This window comes from Lichenostomus cassidix, chromosome 1Ab (assembly GCF_008360975.1).
Source record: "Lichenostomus cassidix isolate B80296 chromosome 1Ab, HeHo_3.0, whole genome shotgun sequence".
Taxonomy (NCBI): Eukaryota; Metazoa; Chordata; class Aves; order Passeriformes; family Meliphagidae; genus Lichenostomus; species Lichenostomus cassidix.
Genome location: NC_139481.1, coordinates 5,294,790 through 5,318,084, shown reverse-complemented (window position 1 = coordinate 5,318,084; position 23,295 = coordinate 5,294,790). Strand labels below are relative to the sequence as shown.

Genomic DNA, 23,295 nt, shown 5'->3' with positions numbered 1-23,295 from the left:
TAGGCTTGAGCTCTCCAGGCCTTTAAGCTGAGCCCTTTTGCTCTGTGCCAGTGAGCTTTGCAGCTGCAGCTCCAGCCTGGTTCAGAGGGCTGAGGTTCTTGCCTTCATTGTAATCCTCGTGTCAGAGCTTTCTCCCTGATGCCTCTCTCCAATCCTCTCCTGCAGGTTCAGGCAGGGACAAAGCAGAGAACATGTTGGAGGCTGTCACTGCTCCATGCCTCGCACTTCTGCAGTGCTGCCTGGCATGCCCCAAGTGAGAAGTAGCCATTGAGTGTGGCTGAAAGGCTGGGAGCTGCCGTGGTCTTCATGACATTCACAAAAAACCAGGAAAGGGCTCTGAGTGCTGTTGGGAGGCTCTCTCAATAAAAGCAGCAAAGCACCAAAACAAGTGTGTCGTTGTCTCCCTCAATTAAGCACACAGTATTGCATCACTGCTGCTGTAAATACTCCAGAGTGCCAAACTGTGCCGTTTCACTCCTCAGCCCTCATTCAGGTCTGTAATAAATCAGGGCACGTGTGAGCAGCTTTGCATTTTAAGCAAGCTTTAGGCACTGTGTGCTGGAGCAGAAAGCTCCCCCCAAGCCCAAAGAGAAGTTGGTGCATTTGTGTCCCTCAGCAGCCAGCCAAGATGGGGCACTGAGCAAGCAGGCTGGAATATGGTCCCATTATCCCAGAATTATCTGTCACCAGCCTGGGGTTCTGGGACTTAAAGACAGGGGTTGAGCCCCAGGTATCTTCAGAAGAATTTTCTTCCATGAACCTGGAAGGGAAGACAAATGTCCTCAATCATTGAAGCATCCTATGGCAGCTATGAGTTTCACACCTTCTAGTTTACCAGGTGAAGTGGAAGAGCAGCTATTTGTGTCATGAAAAACTCATGGACAGCCAAGCCAGTGGCAGCTGTAAGAGAACAGAGGAGGGAGAGCTATTGCTGTGGTGGAAAATGGTCCTTCTCAACAACACTTACTGCCAGTCCTGCTTCTTGTCTTCTCTTGGCATCTGCAAAACCAACAAATTTGACATCCTCTCCTCACACAGTCTCGTTTCCAGATGTTTCTGGCATCTGTTTTCTCCACAGGAGCAGCAGTGTGGTCTTGGCCCTGCACTTGCAGATAGCAAAATCCAGCTCTTGGCATTTGCTGTTGACAGACAGCAGCACAGCAGAGCAGTTTGACTTGCCCTGCTTCAGTTTTCCTTGAAGTGAATCAGATGTCCCTCTTGCAGCAGAGCAATTCCCATGAAAAGGATGGGAAAATAGTGCTGCTGTACCCCTTGGCCACCACCACTTCGAGCTGCTCTCTCATTATAAAAAGTGTAGGAACCATAAGATGTTTTCAGTCCAATTCCAGTGACCAGACAAATAAATTCAGTAACCAGTTTTATGCTTTTTTGCTTGGTTTGGCTGACATGTAATTTTGCTTGCCACACTGGCTAATGGAAAATATGGAAAATATGACTGTTCTGAAAAAACAAGCTTACTCTGAGTTTTGGCAATGACGAGCAAACGTACTGCAGTACAAAAATGCCACTTATTAGGAGGTTTCTTGGGCTCATTCTAAACTGAAGCAGTAAAATGTACATAAATATATACTAAAGCAACTACTGGTTCTTAACCACACAGTAAAGCAGCTGTCCAGAACCAGGAATATCAGTAGATAATCCTGACCTTCAGATTGTGACGCCACCAATGGTAAGTGGATTTGAGGACAAAGAAGTCAAATCCAAATTCCTGCACTGCTGAAAGATCCAAGGTATTCAAACAGCCCTTTATCATCAGGTGGTTGACCAGCTCTGCTCAACCGAAATCTTCCCCTTGGGAAAGGGATTTTATCAAATGGCTGTTGTAGGAAAGCCCTTGCTCTCCAGATAAGACATTCTGAAATTATTTTCATATCAAATGCACTCAGTGCTACTTTTTCCCAGTCTAATTCCACATGCTCAAGAGTTTTGGGGAGGTGCAAAGCCCCTTTTTATTTAGAAATTCTAACACAGGTATCTGGGGAAGTAAAGGATGCTTACAGATGCTCACACAGGAATAATCCCAGCACAAATCTCGTGCCTATCTCAGGGACTCTAGCACTGAAGGGGAGGTAAGCAGCAGGCTGGAAGTGTGTTCATTCTTCTCCTTCTCCCCCCAGACTCCCAAGGGGTCCTGCCTGGAGGCGGTGAAGATCGCCATCGACGCTGGCTATCGCCACATTGACGGCGCCTTTGTCTACTTCAACGAGCACGAGGTGGGACAAGCCATCCGCGAGAAGATTGCTGAGGGCAAGATCAAGAGAGAAGACATATTCTACTGTGGCAAGGTGAGAACCTGCTCTCAGGTTATTTACACTAAATCCAGGATTCCCATGAATGGTTTTTCTCAAGAATGCCGGTGGTCAACATCTGGGACACTTCCTTCCATCCTTTATTTTTCTTTTCTAGCATTACCATAATGCTGCAGCTCTAGATTTGCTGTGAGGTGCAGGAATCACTGCTGATCTCTGTTTAAATCCTGACAGCAGTGGGAAGCATGCAACATCCATTCTGCTTAGTACTGTAGGCACCTGCAAGTTCAGACCTACACGGCTACACTCAGCCTAAAGTGCTGCCTAACCTGCCACTGTGCCACACATTGTGCTGTCACACAGGAGCCCGACCTGGACAATGATCCTGCAAATGAGTTATTTGCTGTTGGAGCAATTCCCTGCACAGGTTTGCCATGAGGTTGCACAACGGAAGGGGTGGCAGCAAGCACGTGCATGCCAGTGTCTGTGTATGGGAGAACAACAAGTGCTCACATTGCTGTGATTGCCAGAAAATTACTCATCCAGCTACACCCTTAGTTACTGTATCACCTGTCATTAAAAAGTTCTAGCATGATGAATCAACTTACTTGGGGAGAAGATGTCATTACGCTTCTGCTCTGGAGCAGTGAGGCTGGAGTAATGCATGAGCTACTTGATATTTTCAATTCTTCACTCTGTGAGTTGACTCTCTCCTAAAAGAATGAAATCCCTTGTCCAGTGAAGTGTCTGACAAATGCTGTGACAACTCTAATTAGTTATCCCAGGTATAAGAGAGCTCACTGCACATCACAGAATAAAGACTGATGATGCCTGCCCAGTGTCTGAGGGAGTTTATGGCCTCAAATTGTCCTTCCTGCAGTGCTTCTTTGAACATATCAGCCTAATATTTTCCCTTTCTCCTTTCCCAAATAAGACGTAATCCACAATTACTCAACAGCCTTGCAAATAAACACCACTGTTCCTAGAGTGAAAGATCCCAGGGGATAGACAGCCTGGCTTACTGTGAGCTATTTAGTTAAGTTCTATGATCTGGGAAAACTAAGCTTCAGATTGGATAGTCTGCAGACGAAGTGGATTTTCAACAGCTGTACACCAATTTCCAAGTATAGCAATTTCCAATCTGTAAAATATGCAACTCTTTTCCAAGTTTCCTGCTTGGTTCTACTGATAACAACCTTGCCATTCGGAGAAAAGTCTCACGTTCTCAAATTTTCTGCCTTTATCAGGGGAGTTTCTCAGTTTCTCATATGCCAAATATGTCACTTTGGATCAGTGAAAATATTTGGTTTCAACAGTTTAATAGCTTCATTACAGCAAATTATCAGTAATATTTCAAATTAAAACCACCAAGTTGTGCCAAAAGGTTAGAACCAGATGTCCTAACAATTGAGTATTTTAACTTTTCCAACTACTTACCCTGCAGTTTATTTTCCCATATCAACCTTTAGGCTCTGTGGAAGCATCTCTCCGTGTAAAATTTCCAAACTTATTTATTAAGCCCTTCTGCATTCTGTTGTCTAATATGATCACCAGGTGATTTTCCCAGTTGATAATCACCACTTAAACGTTGCATCATCTGCAAAACTGCAGATCCTGCAAGCAAAACTGCAGATCCTGCAAGCAAAACTGCAGATCCTGCAAGCAAAACTGCAGATCCTGCAGCCACAGGGCTGCAAACACACAGTTTCACAACAGCCAGTGCCTGCTGTGTCTGTGAGATGGCACACACATGGATTTCTCTCTCCTGTTTGTGCTTGACAAAACTTCAGCTGCTCAGGGTGATAGTCCATTTCTGCAGTCTTTAAAATAGCTTAAAGGCAGAAGTGGAAAATACTCTGCAACTAATCCAATCCATCACAATCTAGGATATTCACAGGTTTCACTCAAAACTTTCACAGCAGCTCTGAGCTTCCCAGGAGGAGTGGGAATGGATCTCCCTTGCCTTATGCATCTTTAGTTTAATGTACCTCACAAACTTAGGTATTTTGCAAACTACAGGCAAATCTCAATCACTGGTAGATACCTCAGGCATTGATTAATAACTGATTGATATGAACTATTGCATCTTCTAGGCAGATATAGCAGACCATCCTTGGGGGCAGTAGGCACTACAGAAGTTAGCTACGTTTTCTGCGCTACCAATATCAGAAATACCAGAAATTCCCAAGACCCTTCAGCCTCAAGCCCCTGAAGCAGATCTTTCCTTAAGCAAAGATGCTGCAGATGGAAGGCTGATCCATCAGCAGGAGGAATGAGAGCAGCCCTGCTGAGTGGCAGTGTTGCTGGAACAGTGACCTGGTGTGATCGCGCTGCATCTGCCAGTTGAAATCATCAGCACTTGCTCTTGGCTCTCGCTGCTGGCTGCCTGATCAGGCAGAGCAGCTCAGCATCCAGAAATTTTAGAGGTTTTATATCAACTGCCAACATCTCGCTTGGCTTATACAGCAAGACCTTTTTGGTCTCCTCTTTCATCCCAGGATATTTCTTTCATTAAACTAGAAGTAACATTTCCAGGAAATGTGGTGTCCTAAAATGCCAAAGCCAGCTGGCTGCTTTGACTGCTCAAACATCTACATGGGTTCTACTTAGGTAGATAATACAATAACTTGTACAAACCATGAGAACAGTTATGAAACTCTCGAGTTTCCATGGCATCGATGTATTGACATAGTACAAATGTTTGCTGTTTTTAAAGGCTGTGTCTTTAGAACATCTGCATTTTTTTTAAAGGGAACTATATTCACTGGGAAATGCTGAGCTCAATAGAACAGGGCTAGAAAGGGCACTCAGTAAAACTACTTCTAATAAATATATCTCAGGTTACCAAGTTTCTAAAACACAATAATGAAACAAACAGAACATGAATGTTCTACAAAGCCATTTCATCATTTAAATACAGGTTAAGCTCATTTCACATGCAAAATGCTTTAAAATACATAGATCAAAAGTTTTCATTAAATCCAGTGGAACAACCGAAAACTCTTGAGAACAGCACCTTGTTGCCTTTACTGTAGTACACCTAAGCCAACAGTGATGAAAAACTCAACATGACTCCACAGGTTAGAAAAGAAGAGAAAAGAAAATAGCCCAACTTATTGTGTGCATTCAAATGCCACTTTAAACCTTCCATTGTGTGCTAATTCTGCTGCAGTTAAAATCGACAAAACTCAATCAGTGTACAAAGAGCTCTTGGTTACTAATTACCACGCTATGGGTTTTGTTCTTGCGAGAGATTTGCATCAGCAGAGTTCAGTTGGAGATAGCACTGAATGCTCACCAACCAAGCACATTCCACAGCAACCTCGGGGTTTAACCCTGAGAGAAGCAGTTGGGATCAAAGAGGTGGAGAAGACCAGGTTTTAACTCCTCACATCTCCATTACAGTGACTAAACACAATCAGATCTTCCCCTGAGGACTGGGGAATAAATAAAAAATTCCCCAAGGTCAGGCAGGCAGTCAGGCTCCACGACCACAGGAGAAAACCAAAAGATTCTCTCTGTGCTGGGTGCTTGGCTGCTCAACAGCTAACTCACATGATCCGAGCTCCTGCCTTCAAGCACAAAACTGACCACAGATTCCTTGTGGGAACAACGTCTTTCAGTGAAAGCATATGCTTGGAAAACAAAAGGAATCTGCCTAAGTTCGTTGAGCAAGAGTTTGCAATATACTCAGCCCAGAAGAACCTGTGTTGTAATAAAAAAAAAATATCTATGTAACAGCTTTACCAGGTCAACACTTCATCAGTCCTGGGCAAGAACTCCTGTTTTAACTTCTGCAGAAGGCAAGGTGAGGCCCCTCAGCTCTGCCCTGCAGTGATGCAGACCATGATATCTTTGCATGATGGCTCTGCCAGGAGGACAAAAGGGAGGGAGTGGGTGTTGGGGGGCTCCAGCTGCCTCACTGCTCCTCCTGGCACTCAGAAAAAAGCCTGTGCTTGCTTCCACAGCTGTGGAATACCTGCCACCCCCCAGAGCTGGTGCGTCCCACGCTGGAGAAAACCCTGAAGATCCTGCAGCTGGACTATGTTGACCTCTACATTATTGAGCTGCCGATGGCTTTCAAGGTAAAAAGAAAAACTGCTTGGGAAAAGTGCATGAACTTGCCTTGAGCCAAGGTCTCCATCTAGCATATTCCTTGCAGCCTCCAGCCTATGCTGACAACAGCATTTTGGGCTGATAACATTTGATCTATACTGCATAGATGTATTTCTGTTTGCTACCCACCCAAAGAGAGGTTTATAGGCCAGGACAGGTTGGGGTCTTTCTGCTGGAAGGACAGCTCTCCCAGCTGGGGTTGAGCAGTCCTTGCTCTGAAGAATTACCACTGAGCCTCTCTGAGCCATGAGGAGGGAGTCACTGGAGGAAAGAGGTCATACAGAGCAGTAACAGGCCAGGAGCAAAGTTTGGAGGGGGAGAGGGAAAGGGAAAACAAGTCACCAAGTTGGTTTCCTTGCTCTATCCCAAATTTAAGCTGCTGGGCAAATCGTGGTTATGATGTTGATTTCTGTAACTGCAGTGCTCAGCTTCAGGAGATCACAGCTGGTGCCAAACATGGGGTTTCCATCTCTCCTTCTTAAAAGTTCAGCTCTGATATTGCTTCATGCTGCTGGCTCTGGGCAATTTGTAGGCAAAACCTCTGAATGCAGGGAGCTCACACCAGAGTTGCATTCCTCCCCCTTGCAAGTCCACAAACTTTCTGGTCTCACAGCTCTTTGTACCTTGTTTTACCATTTTCCTCTACAAGTAGATGATATAAAGGCAAGTGAACTGAGGAGAATGATAGTCAAAATATTTAAGTAGTTTTGAACTAATTAAATCCTTCTTAGACAGAACAGGGTCAGGCAATTGGTTAATTGTTTCTGAACGAGGTTTGTGCTCTAAACTGGCCTCTTTGCAAGGAAGGTAGTTCTCTGATTATTAAAATCATATTTTGCTGCAGAATCCAAATTGCCAGAACTGTGAGATAGGAAGCAATTTACCAGTGAGGCTCTCACATTTCACTTGCAGCCCTTTTTTCTCCTGAGGAAGCCATATCCTATTAAGACCTGTATAGGAGTAACCAGACTCTGATATTAAAATTTTATTTATACAGTCACACGTATGGAATCCTTTTGGGTACATTTTTGAAAATTTCCCACCACTAGCAATTTCCTGTTTCCCTTTTCTTGTGTTTGTATTCTTTAGTAGTTCATTCTCCCACATAGTGAAGGTCATTGTCTCACAATATAAAGATATAGACAGCTGGCTTTAAAGTAATGTACATCTGACTCCCTGAGGCTTGTATCAACAATCCTGGCTTGTTAAAGGAGTAGCAGACCTAGAGATTCATTCATGTTTCTCATGAGAGGATTATAAAAAAATAATAAAAAAAGAAGTCACTTTCTGCCTGAAAAATATACACTTTTCTGCTTCAAATACAAAAAGATGAAACCCCATCCTTTCACAGCGGTGACAAGTTTCCTTTCTTTGCTCCCTCTCTCACAAATACACCCATCCTGCCTGTGATCCTTTGATGAGCAGTCTGCAGGTGTAACTCTAAGAAACTCCTACTCCCCCCAGGCTGCAAACATCGGTGCTTTGCTCCCCAAAAACCTTCTAGCAAAAGCAGTTTCTGGCTGGAGCCAGTGATGTACTTGAGACAGAGCTTAGAGCACCACTCTGAAAAGTTAGAAACACAGCCTGCAGAGCCCAGCCTGCAATTTGTCCCAGGGCTTTCAGGCAGAGTAAGAGGACTATGGTCTCAGAGAGCTCCACTCAGCAAAGTCCCACTGCTTTTCAGTGGCTCAAGAATGGCCAACATGGGGGGGTGAAATTATTCACTGCCCTACCAACACCAGCCTGCACCTCCTTGTATTTTTCCCCCATGTCTATTCCCAGTTCAGGACTTTTGTCCTTTCTCTCTCTAGCCCCCAGCAGTGGTGCTCAGCGAGGCAGATGACCAGCAGGAACAGGTCTGGGGAGCTCCTTCCCACCAGCAGGGTTTTTAGGAACTCTTTTCTGTTCCCTGATTCATCAGTAAGCATCAACCTGTGTGCTAAATGATCTGCAAATTCCTCCCAACTGAGTGATTCTGTGATCTGACAGGAAAGCAGGTGCTCGAGTGTTACACTGAACAAGTCTCTTCTAAGTATTTTAAAGAAGAGAACTTTTTTAAAGAATAGTGGTTTTTTTTAAGAATAAAATAATGCTTTCATTTAAAAAGAATAACTCAAAACAGACCAGTGACCTTATGATTTGACTTCCTATTGCCCTTCTGCTTATTGGACAGGTATTCAGAGGTATTAAAATGGCTTTCCTGAGAAAGCCTGCTTGTCAAAGACCATTTTAGGAAAGCAATGGGATGTGCAGACTTGTCTTCCTGCATCTGTGTTGGTGAGAAAATCATTACAAAGGGAGGAGCAGGACTTTTCCTCCCAGAGGTTAACAACTGCTGGGTTTTAAACTGGCAAGTGAGCTGTCTGGTATTTTTTGGAACACCTCCAGGCCTCGAGTATGACACGATAAGGTGTGATTCCTGCACAGAGGCAGTGACTGTACCATGCTGCCACACTCATTTCAGTGCTCAGTGCTCATTCCCTTGCATAAAAAGATAGCCTGGTACAGAAAATTTTGCCTGGAGACTATTGAGCAGAGGTAAATGTACTTCAACACCTTGCACAGTTCTCTGGAGGTAGGAGGAAGAATTGATCACTGGAGAAATCCACAGTACTTCACACCTCAGTCAAGAGAAGTTCATCCTCAAGCACCATTCATCCTTGCTTGGTTCATTTTTTAAAACATAAGCGATGGAAATAGGAAAATGGGAGGATGGTAAATTAGCTGATGTAGTTGCTGCCTGTTGTATAAAAAAAGAGTTGAGTAAGAAGTTAATGAATTAGAAGTAGGACAGAGTAAAAAGGTCCTGAATTCAGACTCATTTCCTGAGCTTAAACAGGTCCAACTGCAATGTGCTGAACTTGCAGTCCTTGGAAAGCGTGCTGGGGTATCATGGGATGAATGATTTGTTCCAAAACACCATGGGGTGGTTTTGCAAATAAAACTTCTCCACCTCGCGTTACGATGGCAAACACTTTGCCTTCTAACAAAAAAAAGAAAAAAAGAAAAAAAAGTACCAAACAGCCACCTACCTCTTTCTAGTCAAGATATTCTTTTTTTCCAGCAAGACAGAGGAACAAAAACAAGTTGTCTTTGTGGAATTCTCTGAGGAAAATCAGCACATTTGGAGGAGACAGGCTTATGGCTGTAACTGAGACCTTGGCCCTCTGAAATCTGAGGCTGTGTTTTCCTTAGGCTCACTTTTCCCGTTAAATGCCTTGGATTTGAACTTGACTGAATTGGGAGGTGATAGTTACTGATCATATTAGTCACAGCTGCATGTTCCCAAGGAGTTACCATGTCAACATCTTGTACCCAGGCCTTTGAAATGTAGCAGTTTGAAGTCAGATCAAATGTCCAACATCACTGAAGGGTTTTTGTTAAAAAAAAAAAAAAAAAAAAGAAAAACCAAACCCCAGCAAAACACAGAAGTGAAATTGTGATCAGACACAAGGGAGGGAGGTGTTAATGCATTGCCTGCAACAGCAGTGAAATGCCCAGCAAATAAGAGAAAGCTGTGCTTGTGAGATATCAGCTCATAAATCATCTCTGAAGCCTATGGAGATGGGAAGGAAGAGTTTCTAGTGCCCAAAGAAAGGTGGATGATGCGTTTAAGAGGTTATCTATGCCCACAGTGTTTTACTGCTGCAGCTCTCTGACCCTCCAGCTGTTGGGGAGAGTGAGGACCAGCTCAGTCCAGCTCCAGGGACACAAGCAGGAGGCAAGGGAAGGGCTAAAAAGAAAAGAGGGAAGAAGCAGAGGAGAATGCAGGCTGGTACTCTAACCCAGCCCTTTGGAAGGAGATGAGTCTTTTGGATGCCATAACGTAAAGGTCAAGAGTTTACTGAAAAACAAAGCCATCCAGGAACTCCTGAGTGTTCTCTCATGTGACACTTCAGGAGTGTGTCCAAGGATGATCCAGCAGTGGAGGATGTGGTAAGCCCAGCATGAATGACCTGCTGAACTTAGGGTGTTTCAGAAAGCTATGCAATTTTTTTTTTTGTTTACTAGTAGAAACACAGTCCGTGGAAAAAAAAAAATCTTTGCTCTAAAGAGTGAAATTTTTTTCTTTAAAGCACAAAAGTATGGTTTTACTTTTCAGCCTGGAGATGCACTCTACCCAAAGGATGAAAATGGAAAATTTATCTACCATGAGACAGACTTATGTGCCACTTGGGAGGTAAGCAAACACAACATCCATCCATATATCCTTATCTTTAAACCCACAGACACTCATTTTGACTTGTGGTTTCCACAAACATAATTGAAGTATATTGCCAGGGCAAATGGATCGAGTTCTACTAGCTCCATGGATAAATTTTACTTCTGTCCTTAAGCATGTTTCTCTTTGCTATCACTGAATTATTTTTATAACAAAATATCGTTGAAATATCAGATATCCACATTCCTTCTCTCAGAGAGTGCACTCTACATTCACTACTTGAAGCTTTTACCATTAGGTTCTTACCAATCCTTCCCCTTTATCAGATCTTTACAGAAAGAAAAAGTTGGAGCCCTAAGAGGAGACTGGATCATCTTAAAAATTAAAAAAAATTTCTTTTCACTGTCAAGAAAAAACAGATTTTGTCCTAAATCTCACCATAAAAAACCATACCAAAAAAAGACCAACACCTCCCCCTCAAAAAAAAACCCCACCAAAAATTAAAAACCAAAGCCCAAGATCTTGCCATCACTTGCCATTAGAACAAGTTCACTCACTTCTAAATTTACTTATCAGATGGGAACAGGAAATTCTTCTGGTAAGAAAACTTGGAGGGAAGTAGCATTTGCCTAAAAGTTTGCATCCTCCATTTGTTTGTGGTGTGCTCCAGTCCTTTAGGCAGATGTCTCATTAAACCTAATGCCACTTGGCTTCAGGATCTTGGGTGAGGCAGAGAGTGAGATTTGCAATCCCCTCACATTTCTGCCTCTCAAAGCCATGGACAGCTCTTCAGTTCATGGCCAGAGCTGCTCAGCTCTCCTTCTCCACCAGCTCTGATGAAACAGCATCACTAGTTACTCCCAGCTCACACCAGCAGAGATAAGAGGTGTTACTACGTGCTCCACTTCAGCTCACACTGTCCAGATCTGGATAGTCGTGTCCCAGTTTAGCTCTACTCGAGGGACAGCAGATAAAGACAAAGAATGGTGAAATTCTGAGTGAAATTTTGAAGTGGGAGAGAGCCTGAGGTGGGCTTGAACTTTCCCTTGGCAGCTGAGGCTAGGTCTGGGGGGCAAGGGGGACTTCATGTTAGCTGTTTATGTTACACTTGATTTTGGCTGGCGCACTTCATTCCTTTTTTTTCACAGGATGGTTGGTCAAATGTTGAAAGCAACAGCTCTCCCAACACTGTTGTATTTTTATCTTGGAGCTGGTGTTTAATGCAAAGGTTATTCTATAGCTGGGCTCTCTCTTCAGCTAATAAGGCAGGAGAAAAATAGGTGGTGGGGAGTGCCTGCAAATAGCAGCATCAATCTAAATTTAAATGGCTCAACTCAACCCTGATAATTTCACTCTCCCAGTGTGGTGCTAGCAGGCAAAAATTAATCCAGGTGACTGTATTTACTGACTTGTCACTGAGTGATAGAAGGCATGTGAGGCCAGCTAGAGGTCATCAAACACACAGTGCCTCTGACCTCCCTGCTGTCAGCTCCTGTGAGACAGAGAGAGTAACAAAACCTGGAGGGGCATCCAGCTCCATGGTGGGGTCTGCCTGCCTCAAACAGCCCCTGAACTATTTGTGTGTAGAGTTTTGGGGAGAAAAGGGGAAGACCATAGAAAAGGACCCCCTTTCCCCTTAACAACCCAGCAGATGATGCTAACAAAGACCAGGGAACTTATTCATATCCACTCTCAGCTATTAGGACTGGTCTAAAATACAAAATATCTAGACTGCCTCTCTCCCATTCACCTTTATGGTTTTATTTCTGCTTTATACTGTACTGATGTTTTCTGTGCAGGTTTTGTGATGTGCTTTGCCAGATATTTAGGGGATTTCACTGGATAGAGACTTCAGATGAAAAACTGTCTCACAATCAAAAGGAGTGAATTGACTTATCAGGAAAGCAATCTGGTTTTTTCATTTTGCCTTCTCCAGCTTTGAGGCACTGCTAAAGCAGCATAAAGCAAGCAAAACTCTTTGAAAGCAGATGCCCAGCACTTAAGCATCCATATCTTGGGTTAAATCTTTCTGGTCTCCAGACAAATCCTACCCTCACAGGAGGCATAAAACATTAGGGTTTGATCTGAAAAGCAGGTCAGCACAAGAATTGAGTTTGGTTTGTCTGGACAACTCCAGCCCTCATGATAATATAGCTGTTAGCAAAGGTTTTCTGCAGCTCAGTAATGGTTTATCTTCCATCTCTCTCTAAAATGCACCCTCCAAGGAACCAAACCAACATGTGGGACTCTTCTTTGCTTCCTTTGCAGGCTCTGGAGGCATGTAAAGATGCAGGCTTGGCAAAGTCTATTGGAGTATCCAATTTCAACCGCAGGCAACTGGAGTTGATCATGAACAAGCCAGGACTTAAGTACAAACCTGTCAGCAACCAGGTATGACTGCAAGCCAAGGGCAGTGCCTGCCACAGTGCCACTGCCCTTTGGGGAATGCAGAGGCAAACACACAGCCTGAGCCACAGAAAGGTGATGTGTACTTTGCCACAGATGTTGCCCTCCATGCTTCCATCCTAGATTGAATAATATTACCCTTCCTATCTAGGCAAGAGATCAATATTTGAAGGCTTTGGAGCAACCACTTTCCTCAGTTTCTGCTCCAGGACTATAAAACTGGCGCCTCTGTGCCAAAACTCCATTACGAGGTTGAAAGTTGAGTCAATGCAGATCTTAGATCTCTGCCATGTGCTTTGCTCCAAGTCCAAAAATTCCCAAGAAAACCATTCAGAAATATCCAGTCCTCAAAGAAGCCACGTCTACCTTAGCTGACACCAACCCAACCCTACGGATCCTGAGTCACTCTAAGCTTCTCAAGTCTAAAAGCCATTAGAAGCAACTCCTAAATTTCCTCTACTTGCTCTCTTGTACTTCTCCTATGAGATATTTATAAGAGACAGAGAAAACAATGAAAGGAGACCCCGTTAAGTGGCTGACCAGAGCTGGACAACCCCATGAGGATGACAGGCACATCCGAGTTAAATTACAGCAGCGAGGCTCTGAGAAGGTGACAAGTGGCAGCGACCCATCTGAGTGCCCAGCACCTTTGGCTCTGGCATTTGGCAGGTCACTGCATTTCCTAGAAATCCCTGGGAAGCTCTTCTGACTCTCCTGGCACAAATATCCACATTAGCAGTAACAGAGAAGGGGCCAGGGACCAACCTGGACCGATTTCCCCTCTCGGCGCGTGGCCTGGAGGGCTGGAATTGCCATGGGGCAGGGCAAGCAGGCTGGCCACAGCTTTCATTTCTGCATTTGGCCTGCAGGAAGAGGAAATTCCAGCACCCTTGCCTGGTATTAACGTGCCCAGCGGGTGCGAAATGCAATTGCTGTTGCTGGCATAGCCCTAAGACTGTGCTGAGCAGTGCTGATGCTTCCTGGGGTCGAGGAAAACCAGGCAGAAGATTAAGCCCAGCTTAGGGCAGCTGGCCAGCAAGGATAGATGTGCTAGATAGCTTCAGGCTTGCCAGATAGCAACCACTGCAAACAGTGGTAGCTCTGTCACCTTTTAGACATCCATTTCCCAGAGTCTGAGATCACAGCCAGAAAATCCATGCCTGTGAGGGAACAGGGCTTGCAATGTGGGAGGGCAGAGCTCACAACAAGGTCACAATCTCACCTGTTGTAAATCTCCCCGTCACCTTTCTATCTGGGACAACTTATGCCAACACTTCCCTAAAAACATCAGATCATCCTGAATGTGAGAAGCAGAGAGATAGAGAGCTGACCCACATGAGATGGGTTGCCTTCTCAGTCTGCTTGTCTAGTGAGCTTCCCTCACCTCCATCACCCCCTTCATGCCACCTTTCCCCTGGGGGCCAATAAATTTCACTGCAGCCAAATTATAGTTGTAGGTGTTAATCTGCTGTCCACCAAAAAAAAAAAAACCACCAAAAAAAAAACAACCACCAAAAAAAACCCCCAAAAAACCAATCACCCAGCAATGTACAATTAGAATAGTAACCACAGATTAAGTCTCTCTATTCCCTAATTTACACATATTGTTTTCTGAAAGCATCACCTGGTCTGTAGCTCTGGGAAATACTGGGATATCTTCTGCTTCTCTGTCTGGTCCTGTTGATTAACCATTCCTTCTATGTTACTCTCGCAGGTGGAATGCCACCCCTACTTCACCCAACCCAAACTGCTAGAATTTTGCAGACAACATGACATTGTTATTGTTGGCTACAGCCCACTGGGAACCTCAAGAGATGAATCATGGTAAGTCACCACGTTACTTTCTAATAGAAGGACAATATCCAGGGAAACAGTTCACCACTGCTGAGTCTCTGTGCAAAATATCTCTGCCCCCATTTTTTAAAGTGGTTTTGAACTTCAGTGTCTAAATATTGCTGTTGTGAGTGTAAACTTTCACCACCCCTGCTGCATGCTGTCATCAAAGAATGCCAGGTGTCTGCACAAGAGGTTGCCTTAGGTCTCCTCTAACAGAAGGCAAGTGTTTGGAGCTGGGAATGTGTGAGGCTAAGGTGAGGAAGGAGAAACTAAGTCAACCTTAGGACATCACACAGGAAGCTGCCTTTGCCAAGCTGCCAACCTAGAGCCAAAGCTTTTCTCCTGTCTTTCACCTTGCTTATAAAAAGGTGCAGAGCGCTGTCCACAAACAGCTAGATGTCCCTGTGTTTTGACATTAAAGATGAGGAATTTTTTTGGTTTCTTCCCACCTTTCTTGCAGGGTGAATGTGTCCTCCCCTCCCTTACTGAAGGATCCTGTGCTGAATGCCATTGGCAAGAAGTACAACAAGACTGCAGCCCAGATTGCTTTGCGTTTCAACGTCCAGCGAGGGGTGGTGGTCATCCCAAAGAGCTTCAACCCACAGCGCATCAAAGAGAATTTCCAGGTAAATTCATTCTCTGGTAGTAAATGGATAAATCCACTTACATTGGCTTACCCCTGTAGAAGGTAATTTTCCCATTTTTTCTGTAGGCATACATAAGACTTGTCTAATGGCAAACTTTGCCTCATTTGATGTTTTCTGTCCCCACACTAAACGGTAACAGGATATGACAATAATAGAGCAATGCATAGAGGAAATTTTGGTGTCTTTTAACCCCCTGGAGCAGCTAAAGCTCCAGCTGGTGGTGACTCCCAGGGCACCATTTGCTGCACTGAGCAGCACAAGAGGATGGGGTAATTCGGAAGTTCTGCAGCCAAGGCTGCAGGAGCTCAGGAATGACTGATTTTTCTGCCCACTCTTCAGGTAAGGCACAGCTGTGCTAGGGAAGGGTTGCAGCACACAAATGTGACAGAAAGGTTCACAACCACATCGTCAGAAAACACCTGGCTTGACATCACCCACAAATAAGATGAACTGTTTGTTCCCTTGCAGCACTCAGTATCCACACTGCTCCCTGCTTTCCCTGGAAATACATTGCTTTCCAAGCTGGTGGCTCAGTACTGCCAGACCACCTTCCCTTTCTAGCAAAAAGGGTGTAGGCAAATGTGACTGGGCTTATTCATGTCCTCGAGACTTTCCTGCAAATGCAAGCTTGGGTTTGTGGGAGAGATACAGGGAGAAGGAGGGATTGTGCTTCTGGAATCTGGAACATATGAAGGCTGATGGTGACAAGAAATGCTAACTGGTTTCTAACATCTCCTTCCATTAGATCTTTGACTTCTCCCTCACTGAGAAAGAGATGAAAGAAATTGAAGCCCTGAACAAAAACGTTCGTTATGTGGAACTGCTAATGTAAGTACAGGAGAAATCCTAGATCCTCACAGAGCACCCCTGTCCTTTCAGAGGATTTAAAAAAATATAAAATCAATTCCTTTTAATATTAACTTTTGCATTAAAAAACCTATTTTAAGGTAAGGCTTAAATACAAGAGGCTTTATTGCAGCCTGAGTATGCTCCCAAATGCTTTGCAAAAATAAGTGTACAATGCTTAACTACAGCTCAGGTGCCCAAAGCCCATCCAGTAGGAAGTGACTGGATCTGCCTATTCCATCTCTACTCCATTTCCTTAAACTCCTTCTGCTATGTGGTATTGATGGTCTCAGACACTGATAAGGCATGGCATCATCCCTGTCCAGCACAGTGAATACTGGAGCTGAAATTCAAATAATGTACCTTCAAATAATGTACCTTCTTCTAAGGAAAAGAGAAAAACACACAGCTTGTTTGACAGCTAAACCACTTCTTAATTATCTCTTTTGAGAACTAATGAGGCTCAATCTCTTGCTGCTTGTTATCTAAACCTTACCCCCCAATATAGTTCTGCTTCACTGGAAGGCTCAGACTGACCCAACACCCTCTCTTCCAGAGGATGAGGCTGTTTGTTTTTCCTTCAGCTCAAAAGCATCTACAGTTTATGGCCAAACTTTGTTTTCCCCTTTTCAGGGCACTCAATATGTAGCCAAATGCTAGAGATTAATTTCCATGCATTTCTCTTTTTACCTTGGATTATCTGTGTCCTGCCAAACTGTAGCATGAGATGAAAAGCATTGGTAACAGCAGCAATAGCACTCTAAAATGTTGACCATTGCTCAAAAGATTCAGGGAAATGTTGCAAAGAAACAAACAAACCACTTACTGTGCCGCATAAATATGATAGAAAATATGCACTAAGTTAAAAGCATCATAATGGAGTTCATTTTTCACATTTAAGCTCAGCCAGGTGCTCTGAAGCTTTAGTTTCCTAAAATTTAAAATAGCTTTCCATCAATTAGCAGTACTTAGTTCCAGAAGGCTTCTCACAAATGGCCTAGGAGATTCTTAAGTGTGTTTTGGTATCTGAAACAGTTTGGTTTAATAGAGCAAAATTGAGTTATAGCATCACTTAAAATTTTAAAATTACATACACAAAATGTTACCTTGCAAGAGCCTTTTCCAAAAGCAAAGTTAAAGGCTGCAAATGCCCGCAGGAGAAGAACTTTCTAGGCCATCAATCTAAAAAACTAATAAATTAAATGCTTTGCTTTTTTAGCCTGAATTTGGTCACAGGAGGATAAGGAAAACAGGATGCATAGGATGGGCATTGGTAGCTCCATGTTTGGGGAAAAATGTTTAAGTACAGTCTGATCTCAGCTATGAAAAAAAGCCTGATCAGAAAAGTGATGTTGCCATGTAAGGAGCCAATATATAGATTTATATATATAGATATCTATATGCCTGCTGTGCGTTACCACACTGAAATGTCTGGAGTTGACACTGCATCAGACAAATCACCAGCCTAAACACATTCCTTATTTCATCCAGCAGTATGGATCTGAAAAAGTCAAACCATGATACTGGAAGACTTTGTGCAAAACCTTTGGCTGCTGTGATGGAAATGCCAGCAGGAGTGGAAAAATCCAGCTTTCCTCTGGTTCTTCCAATTCTCAGCCTCCATGAGGGTTCTGTGTGCAAACCTGTTGTTCTGATGGGATGAGTAAGCCCATGCAAACAGGATAACGCAATCAGTGGAATCAATTAGCAAGTGAAGCATCTCAGAAGAAAATGGAGGTTTTGTAGAAATATGAGAACATCAGGAAAGATTCATCTGAAGTTGTTTCTTCTCCTCTATGGGAAATCTAGAAGCATTGTGCAGGGCAAGTTTTACATTAATTTATCTTGCTTGATTTATCTTATGCTCCCATTCTCTGCTGTGGATGTTTTTCCTCACCAGTTATTCCAAGCTGCATTGACTCCTCCAAGTGAATCATTTTCACTCAAAGGACTCAGACATTTGAATATGTGAGATCTGACTAGCAAGCATGCTCTAGGAGATGAAAAGTAGAGATTATGACACTGGCAACTCAGACATTATCAAATTATACTGAAGTCAAACAAGCCAAAGTGTTGTGGCTTGTTTTGTTTTTTTTCGGATTTTTTTCCCAACCAATTCAATCTGTTAATGTGTAAACACTTGAGCTTGGCTGGATATTGGAATGAAATGTTTTGACACAACCAATTCAAAATGTTTGATGCCTTCCAGTTAGCTACCTTCAATATTGTGTAATATATCCCTTCCCAGACTGGAAGGATTCACAGCTGGGGAAATGCCAGTATTTGTTGTGCTCTGCTATAAGGCAAGGCAGCCAGCTGCCATGGTGCACCTGAGAATGCTCTTCAGAAATTTTTCATGTAGCTAATGGAGAGTATTTGTCAAGCCAGGGCTTGTGATTTTAGCATCATCTTCTCAAACAAACAAGAAAACCCACAACAGAAGACAGCTACCTCTCTCTCAAGTCTGCCACTAATGGGCAAACAAGGTGTTATTTTTTCACCCCAAGTTGACCCTGGCAATTTTCTTCTTCCCTTATGATAATGATCCTGGATTTTGCATCTTCCCTGAGCCTGCAGTTTCTAAAACAAACCCTCAAATCTCTCTACCTTTGTTAGGATGCACCCAGAACATCCCTTTTCCCCCTGAACTGGGTTACCCCAAAGCTTATTTGTAAATTCTCTGCCACTGTAGGTGCTGGCAGAGCATCTCCATGTAGGCTGAGCTAGAGGACAGCCAGACCTAGTTCAGGTGTGGCAGCTGCTTGGGGAAAGCACCATCCCAAACCTGTTCATACCAGCTCTGTTCTGCTTTGCTTTCTGCCCTCAATCTGGTGGATCCACCTCTTCACATATAGTCCTTATTTCTAGGGGTCTTTCTGCACATCTGAACAAAGAAGTCTTCCCTTTCCACAATTCACACATGATGAAGACACCCTCCTTTCCCAAAACACTTCTATTAACCTGAGTTAAATAGTGAAAATAGCTGTCATCCAAGCTCTTGTTGGTTATCCCCATTTCTCCTTCAGGTATGAAGCCTGTGGGCCTGAAAAATTGTCCTTCACTGTCCTCCCCTTAAATGAAAAGGTTTGGTTCCAAATGAACTGGAAAGGGACTTCCAAATAAACTGCAGGGAGAGTTATTCAGAGCAGACAGCTTCTGAATTAGTAGAAAAGCCTTCCATGAATGCCTCAGCTATATTGCAAGGAAGATGTTAGCTGGGCACAGGACAATGCATCACTGACTTGATGTCCTGTGTCACCCAGGGAGCTCACCTGTCCATTCTGACCTCTCCACAGGTGGCGTGACCATCCAGAGTATCCCTTCAACGATGAGTACTGAGAACAAGGTGGGTCTGGACAGCCAGTGCTCTTAGGCTTTGCTGAGAGACACTCAATGTTTGGTGCTTTGTCTTCATGTGAGGCTGTTCCAATCAGCATTAAAAACATGACATTTATTTCTTCTTGTCTTGTCAAGTCTCTTCTTGCTATTGAAGACCAAAGCTATTTAATTAATTGAATTGCTGGGTTTGGCTCAGCAGGCTTAAATGCTGAACAACACTGAAGCTTCAAAACAGCTGATAAAACTCAAGGTTTTTCCTAAAAACAGGCTCAGTAGTTCAAGCCAAATCAGTTTCACTTAATGAACTATTCTCCACTTAACCCAAAACAAAACATTCCAGTTTATTATTACTGGAATAATAAAATAATAAATATTATTACTTATTCAGTAAGTGTGAGGCATGAGGAAGTCAAGAGTGGTGAACTAATTGAATTGCATAGATCTACACATATATTTTTTAATACTGAATAGAATTACACAGTGCTTCATGCAGTGGAGCCCATTTCACTCTGACCAGAGCATTTGCAGCTGCACACACCAGATTTATTCCATAGGAACACCCCAGCTGGCTCCCCATGGAACCAGTTCAAGCCCTAAAGCGTTACAAGCATGTTCATATTCCCTCACACACCCCCTCAGCTCAGGACCTCAGAAAAACACAAAACAGGGTATGACACTTGTATTACACTGTACTTGCTACTCAAGGGTGGTATGACCTGGCATTGCATACACAACCTGGAGCTACAACCAGGGAGGTCCTCACCTCATGACATTAAAGATACCTTAAACTTCTTTCATGCTCCACAAACTGATATTAACCCTGGAACATTTCTGTTCACTTCAAAACTCTTTCATATAAACTCCTAACCAAGACAATGCAGAATCAGGAAGCTAAATTTTAAAAGAGAGATGTTTTGTTTTGTTAAATACCACTTTCAACTGTGCTTGGAGAAAGCAGAACACTGGGAGGCTCAAAAAATAGCATGAATCAGGCAGAAACAGCCAGACTGAAAGCAAGACATTTCCTTCAGCCTGTCCTCAGCTCTGTGAAACATGGAGACACAAACATAGACACCACAGTAAGAAAGACTGACTCCTTCAGCACGAATTTCTCTCTCAGATCACTTGTTTGCCCCACAAGTTTTGCAGCCCATCTGCCCCCCAGGTTCCTGCCACAGAAGGAATATGCTGGAGAGGTATGGGAGAAGAAACTAAACCATACATGCAGAGAGAGAGAGAGAACTTCATGTACTAGAGCGTGTGCACACTGGAAAATGTGTCACACATAAACTTCAGTCTATAGCATCTGCTTTTATTTATTACCATTGCTATTTATTATCCCTGGAGTGAGTGGAACAGGAAAATGCCAGAGCGTACAGTTCACGGAAACTCTTCTGCATGGCCATGGTGAGCTCCTCAGAAATCACACAGAGAGGAACAGGGGTGACCATTGCACAGGAGGAGAAGACAAGGCTCCCATCAAAGTGCCAATGCATCCCTGGATGAGCTCAGTGGGCTCCACTAGGGAAGTTAGGCTCCTCCAGCAGGGGTGGCTTTATAACATTTGTACATAGCATTTATAAATCCATTTGTAAAGCTATGCCAACAAAGGAGAATTCTGCTTCCTGGAGGTTACCCAAGGGCAATTCCCATTTTATTCTACTACCCACTTAGACCAGAGGGGGAAATAAAAAACAAAAGTGAGGGAGATGTGTCTTCTTTCTCCTCAGCTGTATTAGAAACCTCCTGGTGTAGATGTAAGGACAATCCCAAGGTCAGGGGTGGAGCTCTGTGCCCAGGGGTGTTCAGAACCACCATCACAAGCCCTGCTTTGCCCCTTTGAGAACAGCTGAGGTCCTGCTCAGGAAACTGAATAAAATCCAAGTCTAAATTCAAGTGCCAGCGAGGAGGAGTTACCACCATACCCAACATGTTATTCCAGTTGCTTCACGAGTACAAGCCCTAAATAGAGCTCACAAGGCTCAACTGCTTAACAGTAGCACTGTACAAATTTTTGCACTGTAACTTGACCAGGTGCAATTCTCCAGTCACAGCCAACGTTCAGGCCAGGTTTGGCAAAGCTCTTGTTGTCTACAGCTGAAAATGTCAACTAGTGCTTAGCTTAAATGCTCACACCAGCCCTCTGCAGCTCCCTGCTCTTTCCAGGCATTCCCCTCCCAGAGGTCAGGCAGCACTGGAGATTCTAATAAAGCAGGTGACCTTACACATGTGGGTAAGGAAGACACTATGCTGAAACCCAACAGGAAACACAATATAATCAAATCTTTGACCTATACTGATTAAATAAGTTAGGACAGATTACGTGAGTTCCTCCAGCCCAAGTCACACCATCGAATTCCTCCCCCTTTTAATTTTAATAGAATCCTCCTCCTCCTCCTTTGCATTGCCTCATTTGTATCTGATGAAAAAAAGATTCAGCCTCTTCCCAGGGGCAAGGGTTCCCGTACTAGTTTCCATCAGTTAAGAAACTGCTACTGATATACAGCCTGCTTTTTCCCCCACTCTGCTCAGTTTCAGACTGTTCCTCCCCATTGTTCTCCAAACTGCCCTGCAAAGAAAAGGTTTAGATGGGGGAAATAAATAGGCCTGCAGATGGGAGCTTAGAAAACCCATTCCACCAGCAGCTGCACGAGGGGAGAGAAAAACCCCAAACCACATTTCTGAGCAAGAAAATTCAGATGTCTAGAGGTAAGCACTGGGGTGGAGAAGAAAGTCTGTAAGAGAGTGACATGTTAGAATGAGATTCAACAGGCTCATTTCACTTGTGACCTAAAACTGCAAACACATTTGCCTTTGGGGACAGAGAAATCAGCACGTAGTTGGGCCCTAGCACAGCTTTTACACTAATTGGTTCTCAGCAGTGCCATATTTCAGCTCTTCCCAACATCCTACTACCCCGCAGCAAAAACCCCAGCTTATAATAAAGGGCTTTGAGAGTGCAAAAGCCAAAAAAACTTAATTTTCCAGTGCCAGACAGACTCCTCGGGGAACCCTAACCCAACATGCATGAGCAATACTCACAACAGGACAACACATTGCAAATAAAATGCAAAGCAGAACCAAATGGAAAAAGGAGAGAAAGAAGGAGCTGGAAAGAGAGACAAGGCATGTGTGTATAAACAGTCACACATGGACACCAAGGGCAGTACTGCAGGAAGCAGCTCAGTTTTTGCTCTGTAGACTGCAGAGCTACCTGGATGGAAGTCTCACATCAGTCCAAGGCCAAGGGTATTTCACCTTTGTGACCTCTTAGGAAAACTGCTTTGCTCCTCATGCATTCCACCTGCAGGGTGACTCCCTGCCCAAGTGTGAAATGGGGAAGTTTCCCAGCAAAGGGATCCTTCCATCCCACATGTTCAGCAGAGATGGACCTGGATAATCCAGAACAGCCCAAACCAGCTGTTTGGCAGCATAATTTGTAGTCAATCCCTGCTTTCCAATAGTGGTGTGACTGCAGTCCTGCTGGTTGTGTGGGTTTTTTAAAATTTATTTATTTTTAAAGGATTATGAGGAGATTGCCTTTACATGGCATTAACTATATTATCTGTTACTTGAGGAACTTCAAAGAGGAATCCTCAACATTCAAAAGGTTCTTCTAAGCCATGGACCAGAAATCCACACCCTCATTCAACATGCTCTCTCTCTGGTCCCC

General features: G+C 43.7%; 1 protein-coding gene across 1 annotated transcript in view; it reads left to right on the top strand.

Moving 5' to 3' along the window:
* AKR1D1 (aldo-keto reductase family 1 member D1) overlaps positions 1–19,737 on the top strand; it is a 34,100-nt gene extending 14,363 nt beyond the window's left edge. The window contains exons 2-9 of the mRNA XM_085049563.1: positions 2,139–2,306; positions 6,239–6,355; positions 10,489–10,566; positions 12,817–12,939; positions 14,669–14,778; positions 15,251–15,416; positions 16,183–16,265; positions 19,580–19,737. Coding sequence (XP_084905689.1) covers positions 2,139–2,306; positions 6,239–6,355; positions 10,489–10,566; positions 12,817–12,939; positions 14,669–14,778; positions 15,251–15,416; positions 16,183–16,265; positions 19,580–19,622 — 888 coding nt within the window. The 3' untranslated portion in view covers positions 19,623–19,737. The remainder of the gene's footprint in view (positions 1–2,138; positions 2,307–6,238; positions 6,356–10,488; positions 10,567–12,816; positions 12,940–14,668; positions 14,779–15,250; positions 15,417–16,182; positions 16,266–19,579) is intronic.
* Positions 19,738–23,295: the final 3,558 nt, after the last annotated feature.